Raw genomic sequence first — 12908 nt, 5'->3', positions numbered from 1 at the left:
AAAGTTTCAATCAATGGACCGTGTCATTTCCAAATCAAAAACCCAACGATAACTCGCATTACAAGGCAGGAATTCACGTTTCGTGAACTCTCTGTCTTTGGTATTGGAACATACAGTGTTTTACCGCACAAGGGGGTTGGTCATCATCCTTTCCCAAACTCTAACTCATGGTGCAGAAAGAAATAAACATAACAGTTTACATAGTAAACCAGCTAGACAACAAAACACATGGACAAAAACTCACACTTAAACCCCAATCTGCCCAGATAGGCAAAGAAAATGGTATCCCACAATTCCTTGCGCTGCCTCATGTTATGACGTCATGACGCATTGACAGCTTCACACCAAAGTTACACCAGCTTAATTGAATTGATTGAAAGTAAAATGACTATGTCAGACAACTACATGTTATTCTTAAGTTGAATGAACTCAAAAAAATGAGTTGTTTTCACCAAACTAAATAATTAAGTTAGATCAATGTAAAAAAGTTTATCTTTCCAACTACAGCTCAAATACTCTTTTTAAAGTGCAATATTTAAACCACTTCGGGTCCAAAATTGAGCCTTTGTAAAAGGATCCCATAATCAACAGCGTCAAAAGCATCGCCCAGGTCTGGCAGGATTAAGACAGTGACTTTGCCAGCGTCAGTGTTTAGGCGGATGTCGTTACCTTGATGAGAGCAGTATCTGTGCTATGCTGGGGTGTAAAACCGGAAAACATCAAATTAATTGTTTATTCCGAGAAAGTCAGTGAGTTGTTGGTTAACAACCTTTTCAAGGACTTTTCCTAGAAATGGCAAATCTGAGATGGGTCTGTAATTGTTCAATACTGTGACATCAAGATTGCTCTTCTTCAGGAGAGGTTTAATGACTGCAGGTTTTAAGGCCTCAGGAAATGTTCTAGATTGAAGCGACAACTGTTTGAGTAATTGGTGTTGACAAAATGTTCAGTATAAACTTCAGAATTCTAGTGGGTAACACATCAAGGCAGCATGCAGACAAAGTAAGGTGAAACAAATATGTAGAAAACATTTTTGAAATGGCAGCTAGTGGGATTGCTTTGATAAACAGTAACAACTTCTACTTAAAGTGTGGTTTTTTTCAAACACTATTGTTTTGAGTCCAGTAACAGTGATGTGAAAGGCCATTCTGTTTCAGAAACACTGAGAAGAGTCAGGTCCAGGTGAAGGTTAAGTTAGGAGGGACCCTCCAGTGTTCCAGGTCTCAATGAACTCCATGACTGTCTCCTTTCTAGTGCCATAAATATAAACTTGAGAAAGTCGTTCTGTCTTCATGAAACATCATCACTTTAGTAATTTATTTAGGGGGAAAACTTAGAACACAAATTTTCAGAGGAAATGACTGACATGCTGTTAAAAACATTTTGTAATTAAAAAAAAGTTCTGTAATAAAAATAATAATATCTTGAACATATTATTACCTGGTTTCATATGAGTTATCCTGCCTACCACTTCTTCTTTATTGAAAGAGGAGGACCTGCTAATTCACTTAAGTTGGAGAGGCAGCGCGTAAAGCACCTCCTCCTCCACCTCCTCCTCGCGCTCCCCCGCTCGCGGCTGCAGTCGTCCTCCTGCTGCGGAGCTGTCTGCATCCATGCAGCATCTCTGCCCTGCGCAGAGCCTGCTCGTCCCCCGTGACTCCCACGGCGGACCCGGACTTGCATTGTTCAGGCGTTGAATTGAGTGATTTCACTGTTTCAGCACCACGGACAGAGACCCGTGCGGACCTCATACCGGAGCTCCAAGAGGCTTTTTCTTTTCCAGTTTATGTTTCCCCCACGAGTATGGAATCATTTGACAGTCCGATGTATCTTTGATGCCCTCTCTCATCGAACGCATGCGCGCCGAGGTGGGACACCTGTAGTAAATTGGAAACTCCAGCCTGCGGCATGGCTCGTCTCAGTCGGCCCGCAGCTCTGCTGCTCTCCGCGCTCATCTGCTTCTCCTGCGCCGCCGCAGACAAGAAGAAGAAGAAGCTCTACATCGGAGCCCTGTTCCCCATGAGCGGGGGGTGGCCGGGGGGGCAAGCGTGCCTCCCCGCCACTCAGATGGCCCTGCAGCTGGTCAACAAGAGGACCGACATCCTGCCTGACTACGAGCTGGAGCTCATCCACTACGACAGCATGGTGAGAGCAGCTGGGCTGCATGCTGTCTGACGGGCACACGTGCAGATTTCCTGAACACCCAAAAGATTGTACTTCACTAAAAGTAGCTCTACTGATAATTTAGTAAGTAAAAAGCATCCAAAGAATAACTTGATAAGTAAGAAGTAACAGTGTGAAACCCTGGTTTATATTCTTAAATTTGTGGAATTGGTAATAAATAAATCAAATCAGTCTGACTGAAAAATGAATACTCACTTACTACAGCTGTTTTGACAACTTTCACTGAATGTGAAAGTTGTCAAATATATATATATATATATATATATATAATTTATTTATTGATATTACACAGAGTCTCTAACATTTTAGAGTTTAGATTTAAGGTTAAGATTAAAACTGTTTAATGCCCTGCACTTTTTTACATCTGTAGCAAATTGCAAGTGGCAAGTTTGTCACCCAGCTGTGAGATTTTGAAATTCCACCTATAAGTTCATCCAGGGTATTTCTTCAAAGTAAAGCCATATTTCCTAGATTACAGTATATAGGTAAAAATGAACTTTTTAATTAAACGATCTGCATATTCAGAAATTTCCCGACATTTGTGTACATAACTGGAATGAAAGATTTAAATATTACACATGAAAACCAATAATATTTTGACACTCTCCTTTTTCTTTTATTCCTAGAATTAATGTTAGGGAGATAATGTAACTTGTTACTACCCACCTCTGATTATTTTCTTCATGTGCTCTCATTATATGACAAAGAAAAGAAACTTTAGCCCATGAGGACCTAAATGATAGTTATGTGGGATACACTATAAACAATGTGGATGTCAGAACACATTTCTGATGTTTTTCTGTCACACTGATGTCACCATCAGTTATTATGGGTGAGAGCTAAGGAAGACTGCTCTGTACTGGTTTACAGTAATTTTGTCAAACTGTGATTCATCAGTCTGAAGATAGAAGTCTATAGGAAGAAGTTTCCCTCCATAAAAAGCAGGAAAAGAAACCTATTTGCCACATCATAGAAATATTTGCTTACCATATCAAGTGACAGAAAAGATTTTGTTTAGATAACAGAAAAGACCGGCCTTGGATTGTAACAATTAATTAACAACAATTAATTAACTCAGTGCTCAAGCCTTGACACATCCTCCATTATGAACTGGTGCTTTTTTACAAAAATAAAACTGAATTTAACTACGGAGAATGCATCAAAAGCTTGAAGAAGCAAGAAAAAACAATAATAACCACCTAGAGGAAAATCTAGCAATCAAGTTTATTGTGAAAAATTCAGTGAATGGCTTATAAGAGGTTCAGCAATCACGGAAAATCAACATGCATCCATGCATCTAAAGTATGCAGAGGTCTCTGCATGCTCCAGATTCTGCAAAAAAGCAACGTCCTAATTTCTCTTTCATGCTTTTATCAAACTTTTCACAAGCTGATATTTTTTGAAAAATAGGAATATGTCTCACTTTTTAATGTCTTACTCTTCTGAAGAGAACATATCAACACATGAGATACATCAAATTTTCTTTCGTTTTATCCATTGGTCAATATTTTAAAGATCAGAAACAAGAGGAAGAGATTTGTTCTGGCTTTTAACTTTACAAACCTGTCAGAAATTTTGACAAAAGTCACACAAAAGATTCTTAATACACATATTTCTTTGTCCCTCCCTTTTATTATAACCTAAGCCAGGTGGAGGGAGGTGGTTGTTCTTGAAGACCATTTCTTTGGTCTTTAAAGTTTAAGGTGGAGGTCCTTCCTCTAGCACCACTCACTGAAGTCCTTCGCCTCTTGCTCTTCATCTTCTCTGAAACACAACACAATTCCTGCATTGTCCAATCAATTCTGCATGTTGTATGTTTAATTTGATTTATTTAAAACATTAAAAGCAATACTACAGTACAACATGCAAAACCCAGAGACATAATACATTGTGCTATGTCTCTGGGTTCTGGTGAAAGTTAATAAAGGGTGGAGATAAGGGGCAAGAGCTCAGTGCCCTGTGGAACGCCAGTACAAAGCTCCACAACAAAACAAATTGAGGTCTACTGGTAAGGTAGTTTGAGATGAATGTTACCAGATGAGAATCCACAGTCGTATTTCCCCTATAGGTGGGGTTGGGTGGTGTTAAAAGCACCAAAAATAAAAAAAATCACCACACACAACCTTGCCCTATGTCCAGGAGACTAGGATTTTTATCACCCATCCTAGCTGGATGCAAACTGGAAAAAGTTTGTCACATTCTCCACCTACAATGTGGAGCCAGTTTCACTGCACAGGAAGTGTGGGCATCCTGAAATCATTAATCTTACTGGGGCAATTCTTTTTTGGAACAAGAACAATGCACAGTTACGATAGTGAAGTGGACATTCCCCAAGTGAAGACATGGGATGTAAATCTGCTTTTGGGGGTCCCTCAGTTCAGCTGCACAGGTCTTCAAAAACCAATGGGACCCCTAATCTGAACAGTCTGTTCTCCTGGTGGCATCATTGGGTTTTAATGGCTGACAGTAATTCATCCTCCTTGTCCAGCAGTAAAAATTGATTGGATAGAAGGAATGCATCATCTGAAATGTCTCTGACTTTGAACTTGAGATTTAAGCCCAGACTTGGCTTTCTGACCGGCCTCTCTGAAACTTCTACATCATCTCCACGGGGATAAGATGGTGAAAGCTGGTACCGGCAGCCCTCCTGAATGCCTGTAACTCTGATATCAACACATTGTGCTGTTGCCAGCTAGTGTTGGCAGAGTTAAAGAAAGGTCATCCATAATTCACCAGCACACAAGCTTGTACCCGCAAGCACATAAGACATCAAGATGTGTTCACCTACAAGATCCTGCTTTTTTGATTTGTGCTCCTTCAGATTCTAACTTGCTTTTTCCTGTTTCTGATCGAAATGTAGTGTTTATGCCACTCCTTGATCTTGAAAGTCCATTTGCTTTGCCTTTGCTGTAAATTTCACCAGAGTTCCAGGGGGACTCCAGAGGTTGTGTTTTAGGGGAGCCTTAAAATGGGTCAGCGTTCCAGAAAAGCAGCGATTGTGCACACAAGCAGTGTTCTGTTACAGTCTGAGCAAGTTCATTTAGCAAAACACAGTGAGAATGTCTGTTCCTAAAACTAAATTAGACAAAGTTCCGAGGTCGTCAACACTGAGATAAAGGAAATGTTAAAAGTTTTTTTCATACCAGAGACAATTTACTATATTGTCTGCACTATAGGGTGCACCGGATTGCAATGCGCAACATCAATTGATGGTCTATTTTTGAAATTGTCAGATAAACGGCGCTCCGAGCTATAAGGTGCATGAAACAAGACAAAAGAGTCAGAGATAGGTCCGTCAGTCAGACATTAACTCTGTTCACAGTAACTCTAGTACCAGTGTGTAACACACTACACATTAGCCTCATTAGAAGCATCAGCGGTGTAGCATAATCTTCATTCCTGTATTTCCCAACTTTGTTAGTAACACGTAAAAAAAAAAGACACAGTACAACACCGCAACATGTTAGCTGCGTTGGCGTATTTACAAATGATTCCCAACTTTGTTCAAAAACGCCTGGCTGCAGACAACAAGATGGCACCCAGACCTCATTAGCCAGAACCGGAATTCCTCGGCTGGAACCAGAAGTTCACGTTCTGTCCCCCATTTCGGTCAAAAATGTCTCTTTTTTTTCTCTTTTTAAACTTTAAACCACAGAAGATGTCTCTGTCGAAAGCTACTGTGCAGTTTGGCATTCCATAAAATCCTTACGTGATCCGCGTGAATAAGCTGATTCACAGAGAAAAGCAGCTTTGCACCGGTATGCAACACTTTAAAGCCTCTTTTCAACAATATACAACACATTAATTATATAAAGTGGGGCATAGCGGCGCAAGCAACTTTTCTCTGAAACCAAATAAGCTGATTGACGTTGACCGTGTTAAGAGTTTAAAAGTTACGGTAGTGGAATGAATGTAAAGACTGGAGCTAGATCTCCAGTGTAAAAGGGTTAACATTTTTACAAACCTGAACACTTATTTTTTAATTTTGAAAGAAGTTAAGCGATGACAGTTTTTTGCCCCATTTTAAGCCCTTCTTGTACACCAAAACTTTATTTTGAACTGGAGACATCAATAAGCACAACCAGAGTTAATCTATATATAAGGCGCTCTGGATTATAAGGTGCAATGACGTTTATTTTATTTTTTTAAAGGCTTTTAAGTGCACCTTATAGTGAGAAATTACGGTGTGTTTTTGTAGTAAATTAGCTATAGACTTAAACGTTTTTTATGTCTGTTTCCTTTTTTTCCATTTCTGGATTCCATCATTTTCATTTTTTAGTGACATATTTGCTATAACCATGTTTGGTTTGTCATCCTCCTGCACCACTCCATAACATATTCCATTCACGCAGGCATTTATTAAGGGTTTTGCTTCTTTTCAGGGATTGACAGTAATAAAATGATTTATTTAAATACTACAAAGAAAATCTGGTTTGGATGCAGCAGCATCCAAACCAGATTTTCTAGGAAATCTGGTTTGGATGGAACTGTTCAGTGGCAGTTTTTGACACTTTTTGAATGGAGTGAGTGAACGTTTTGTCAATTGAAGCGAATGAACCTCATCCAGATGGTAAACTAATCAAAATATGAATTCTAATCAGATTATGGTCTGCATGCAAACAGATGTGATCAGAGTCAGCCCACGGCTGCAAAATGAAAACCTAACACGACAGTAAAGTTTAACAACGCTTGCTGCTTTAATTTGTGTTCAGGTGAGCACGTGATGAAGTGTTAGGGAATGCTTCACTGAAGGACAGGAAAGGTGAACGCAGGAGGAACAACACCCCCACACCTGACACACAGCAGCAGCCAAAAAAAAACCCAGATTCAAAAAACACTTTTAAAAGGAAAATATCAAAGTGGAGATTTCAGAACCTCACTCTCCAGTGAAGCCGCAGGAGTTGACCATGTCAGGAAACCAGATGGTAGCAAACATTTGCAAGATTTTGGCACCTGTTACTCTCCAGCTTCTTCAGTGCCTCTGCTTCAGTTTTCCCGGTTTGGGATCCTTTAGGGGAAATAAATGTTGGTAATCACAGAGGAGCATCTGCTGGAAAATGAATCTGATATTGAAGAGGTGGAAAGGTCCACCTCAGCTCCCCCCGCAAATGTTGTACCTTTTTCTAAATGGTTATGAGGGATCTATTTTGGGCTGCTATCTTTGGCAAAAACACGTCTGTTCTTCCTCAGCTCATATTTGTCAGGTAGATGTTTAAGCATTATTAATAGAACCAGAGCCACAAACAGAAACTCACACTCTTCTGTGCTGCAATTCAAGTACCGCTTTAATCTTTGGCCTCGTAGCCGCTCAGATAAGGGACGAGGGGGACGGGGGGACAGGGGGACGGGCATCTCCGCTCTTCCAACTCTGCTCCGTTCAAGCTGTTCTTCATGAGTCTTCTGCCTCTGAACCTGGAGGCGGAGGTGGGTGGAGTGGAGTTGGCAGGGAGTTTAATGGCTGGCATGGCAACAGTAACCATGACAACTGCAGTTCAAACAAACAGAATTTGTGAAAAAGAAGATGCCAAGCTGGAGTTTTGTTTTGCTGCCCAGACTGGAGCAGACAAATAGGAGGGGTATGAAAGGAGGTGGGGGCCAGCAACAGCACAGGCAGACCAAACAGAAAGCGACAGTCTGATCTCATAGTCCATCCTGTGATCTGCTCTCCACATCAAAATCTGGTAGATCAAGCTAAACTTGGGTGACAGATAATAACTACCAGAGCTGATGGGCTTTCAGACTCTGTTCCGACAAGAAGAGTGCACAATGATTAATTCTGGAAACGGGTTTCCCTTTAGTGGCAGAGCTGGACCCAAAGACATCTGCAAGCTCCAAATTACTGGGGAACATTAAACAAACATGTCTCATGCATGGAGATGCACTGCAAAACAGGTCCCCTAGAAATACGTCAACATTTCTTTAGCCTATTAGCAGATTTTCCTAAAATATAATTTGATCCATTTCCTTAAAAATATTTTTATAAACTTACATTGTCATCGGCAGGACAGTAAGAAGTGATCGAGAAGGTCAAGGTGGAGGTAGATCTGTTCTGAGGACTCAAGCCCGTTCTCGTTTACTGTGGTGATCAACAGACTAACAGATGCATTAATGGATGGATGACTATGTTTCTGGATTAAACCTTGATTGTTTTGTAAAGAGGTGGAATAAAGGCTAGGGAGAAAATGAAAATACAGTTCCTTAATTACTTCTGGTTGTTTTTCCTGATTAGTTTTCTGTGAAATAGTCTTTGGCTTGGCCCCAAACACTTTTGATTGTTGATGTTTTCCCTGTCTAGCTTGATCTCCTGAAACTTGCTTATATTAACTGCTGCATGTTGTTGGCAAAGTATTTGGATGAAATTCTGGACTTGGATGTATCATTTCAGTGAAGTTCAAGTTTTTTTTTGTGAACAAATGTGATGTGTCCATGCAGTATAAACGTGAAATGATGAGTTTTCCAGAACTCTTTACAATACAACACAACTCTTACCTGCATTGGAGGAAAACTAAAATAAATGAAAAAAATAAAACTGAAAAAGGTTTAGCTTTAAGCACTTAGGTTGTTTGCAATCTTTAGTGTAAATGACATCCCTAAAGCCTGGGTTTTCTGAAATTGTGCAAATATAGGGAGCCAGACTAGATGAGGATTGGAGCATACACTGTAAGTCTACTCTTAATTGAAGGGTTTGATGATCCTCTGCCAATCAAAGAACTACAAAGCAAACATAAAATGACGAGGATACAAATAATTCACCCCCATCATTCTGCCTTGGATTTGAAATCTAACCGTAAAGGATAAAACTGATTAAACCAGACGATGAAACTGTTTAAAAGGGACTTTATGGAGGCTGACATGTTTGTACCACAAACCCTAGAGGTTGTTGCATTTACCTTTGTTTTTAAATGTACTTTAGACTGAAAGTTAAAGGGCTGCTGCTTGGTTCCATCAAAACTCCTGATTTTTCAGTGATTAATGATCACTGCAACACTCCCATTATCATCTAAATTACCTATTGATTTTCTTTACTTAGAAGCCAGAATGGATGCTTAAAGCACTAAATGTAACATGTGGATAAAGTTAATGGAAGTTGACTTGTGGGTAAATGTTTTCCATAGCAGTTTATGGTTAAAGGCAGGTGTTTGCTGACCTGCAGAGGGTTGACCTTGAAAAGAACAGCTACAGAGGTGGAGGTTTGCTCTGAAAAGGAGAAAAATGAAATTCACTTGCAGCAAGACAGGATCTGAGTGTAAATGGGAAGAACTCAAGTGGAACGGTGAGGTTACAGTGAGGAGAGGTGAAGAAGGTGGATGACTTTGAGTAGGTTGTCTGTGCAGATGAAAGTGTGGGAAAGAGATGAAGAAGCATGTGCAAGCGGGTTGGAAAAGGTGGAGGAAGGTTTCACGTGTGATGTGTGACAAGAGTGTCACATGCAGAATGAAAGGAACGGTGTAAAAGATTGTGGTGAGAGCATCCATGTTGTTGGTTTAGAGACAGGAAGCAGAGAGGAAGATGTTAAAGTTCTCTGTGGGAGTTACTAGTCCATCAGAGGAACAGCTCATGTTAGAAATTTTGGAGATAAACAAATAAGGACACGTTGAGGGGCGGACCAAAGAGGAGGTTTAGTGAAGGAGGACATGAGGGTGGTTAGTGTGAGGGAGAAGGATAGGATTATATAGAAGCAGTTGAAAAACAAAGAAGATTTAGATAAGCAATCTCAAGACTGATTTTTATTTTTTAATAATGTCAGCTGGGATGACACTGGTTGAATTCATGTGTTTTTTTAAATTTTCTATGACTTTTCCAAAGGAAGGGTCGTCCTTAAATTATTCTCCTGTGTATTCTAGATGGAAAACTTGACTTTAATTTGTAAAAGGCAACATGAACATTTCTGGATCACAACTGCTGACCAGAGAGGTATTCTTCTGACTGGATGTGAGACTTAGCTGATCTTCACAGAATATATTGTATTTCCAAAAAAAAAAAAAAAAGTTTTCTTTCATATTTGATTTTTAAATGGGCATGTTGGATGTCACTTTGTGGACAGTGAGATATGGCGTATTTGTAATGTGATGACAATCCTGTGGTTTCATGTCTACAGTGTGATCCAGGCGAGGCCACCAAGTTACTCTACGACCTTCTGTACACGGAGCCCATCAAGGTTGTGCTGATGCCAGGCTGCAGCTCTGTGTCCACGCTGGTGGCTGAAGCTGCTCGCATGTGGAACCTCATCGTGGTGAGATGCCCCCAAGTTTATTTTCCCATGAATCCCATTCCCTTCCATTGGAGACATTTATCTATAATGCTGTGTTGTTTTTTAGGATTTGCATACAATCGGTTAAGAAGCAGCATTTATGCAATGACTGCAGGTTTAAGGCTTGGATGAGGAGATTTTAGAAGTAGTTGCAAAGGCACAATAAATTTGACCTGACAAAACTATTAGGAGAAAAGGCCAAAAGAGTAACATCTGCCAGTTAACACCAGCGTTAGACATAAAATAGATGCAAAGAACAGGCACCGCATTCCTGTTTCATATTAGTTCAACCGCATGGAGTGCAGGATTTTGATCTGATGGAATCTAACCTCCCAAATATGTACATGTTCTGACCAGAAATACCTATATTTCACATTCAAAGACCTTCTGTGGATTCATAAATGTTTTAATGCATGCTTTTACCCACAAACCTGTAGCAAATCAGGCTTTTAAAACTAAAACACAGTCATGAAGTTACCAGAAGACTGTTTTAGCACCAAATTCGGAGTGCAAAAATCCACACTTGCAGGCAGAAATCAGAGGGGTGAGGGATTCAGCAGGAGGCAGATCCTCTCCACCAGCCTGGCACGCTTCCTCTGCTACGTTAGCGATGAAGAGCGTTGCCTCTTCACCGAGACTCAGCCCCCCAGCTCTGCAAATGTCCAACACAGACACATGAACACGTGAAGCTCAGCGGGTTTTCTAGCTCTTTGAGCGTGCTCCATCTCCATGCGTCACGCCATGCAGCTCCTCACGAGCTGCAGTGTCATCTACATTTTTTCATGATGCTGACGCGGGTCTGAAAGTAGGTTAGTTCTGCAGCAAGGATCTCATCTTCACACACTTGAGTTTCAACTTCATTTTTATACATTTACTGAGAGACAGAAAGAAGAACTGATGACAATCTTATCTGCAGTTTCCAGAGGACTTTTATGGTCATGCAGCAAACGATCTATAGGAATTGGAGCACTTTGAGCAGAAATTGAAGCCTGCTTGCAGCTTTCTAGGCGATAACAAACTCACTGATCTATCAGTGTAATGTGTTCTCGCACTGTTCTACTGTGTTATACCACAGTTGAAAATAAGATTTTTTTTTTCCTAATGTGTCTTGCCTGGATAAATGAAGGTTAAATAAATAAATAAAATGTACCCTTTGTCTCTGCAGGGCTTCCTCTCTGAAGCCTGTTTCTGAACTTTATTTACTGGCCTATGGACACTTCAAGCAGCACTTAATAGCTGCAAATTAATGAAAAAGGATCACTCGTTACGGAAAGGGGGGAGGGTTAATCATTTTGAAAACTGCTTCATCCAGGCAGCTTTATCTGCATTAGACAAAGAAATACTTTTTAAAAGTTTCTTTTGTTTTTTGGATTTATTGGAACAGTTTTTTGGCTAAATCACAAAGGGTTTTTTGGTTGACAACCAGCTATATCGAATTAAACACCCTATTTTTTCTTTGTTTTTCCTCCCTTTAGAAGGAGCTTAAGTCCTGTTCGCATATGAAAAGCAACATGAGGAACTTTCAGTTTTATCCACATTATTCAGTTAAAAAACTGCACTGGGACCACTCAAGTCAGTTCTTTTTTTATATTTGATGAAGAAGAGAATCAAGTACGAAAGGTATATCATTCATAATTAAAAAAATGAAATATGGAAGGGGTTTCTTACCATAAAAGTAACACATCAGTCTCAAAACTCATTTTGAAAGGAACTCCACCTCAGCGGCCTGGTGTTAGAGTGGGTACAAATCCACAGACAGCAGAGGGCTTTAAAAATTCCCTCCTGCTTGACACTTAGCAAAGGTTGTTTCTTAAACACCAGCTGTGACTGCAGCTCACTGCTTCCCCACGGGATGAGTCAAACATGGAGAAGCAATTTCACACCCCCAGCGTGAACGTAGTCACCAATCCTCCATCCAGCAAGTCCCAACGGACCCCTGCTTTGTCAAACACACGCAACCTTATAAACGGCTCCAGAAATTTGGAGAGCATGTCATCATATTTGAACTAAAGGACTTTTGCAGCAGCATAGCCTCACGATCTGAGGCTTATCAATATTGACCATGATGGCTTTTTTGTGTCCTAGTTGTCCTATGGCTCCAGCTCTCCTGCTTTGTCCAACCGCCAGCGGTTCCCCACCTTCTTCCGCACGCACCCGTCTGCAACGCTGCACAACCCCACTCGGGTGCAGCTCTTTCAGAAGTGGAAGTGGACCAAGATCGCCACTATTCAGCAAACTACAGAAGTCTTCACCTCGGTGGGTCATCAAACAGAATGTAAATACTCTGAGCTGTCACTGAGAAGTATTTATGTTGCCTAATAATGTGCTTTGTTTTTCTTTGGCCCCACTGATTTCAAATGGTTTACATACTGATAATAAGTTTGTGTCCGAATAACAAAATGATGACACATTCAAGTAGGTTCTAAAAAACAAAAATAAAAATGAATAACAGTTCAAAGGGTTTTCAATCCTA

At 40.4% G+C, this 12908-nt stretch overlaps 1 protein-coding gene across 1 annotated transcript in view; it reads left to right on the top strand.

Moving 5' to 3' along the window:
- Positions 1 to 1572: 1572 nt before the first annotated feature.
- Positions 1573 to 12908, top strand: part of gabbr1b (gamma-aminobutyric acid (GABA) B receptor, 1b) — a 34129-nt gene continuing 22793 nt past the window's right edge. Inside the window, exons 1-3 of the mRNA XM_023960059.2 lie at positions 1573 to 2145; positions 10283 to 10417; positions 12521 to 12691. Coding sequence (XP_023815827.1) covers positions 1909 to 2145; positions 10283 to 10417; positions 12521 to 12691 — 543 coding nt within the window. The 5' untranslated portion in view covers positions 1573 to 1908. The remainder of the gene's footprint in view (positions 2146 to 10282; positions 10418 to 12520; positions 12692 to 12908) is intronic.

The sequence above is a fragment of the Oryzias latipes genome, chromosome 11 (assembly GCF_053564925.1).
Source record: "Oryzias latipes strain Hd-rR chromosome 11, Olatipes_Hd-rR_3.1".
Taxonomy (NCBI): domain Eukaryota; kingdom Metazoa; phylum Chordata; class Actinopteri; order Beloniformes; family Adrianichthyidae; genus Oryzias; species Oryzias latipes.
This window is presented reverse-complemented; position numbering and strand designations above follow the sequence as displayed.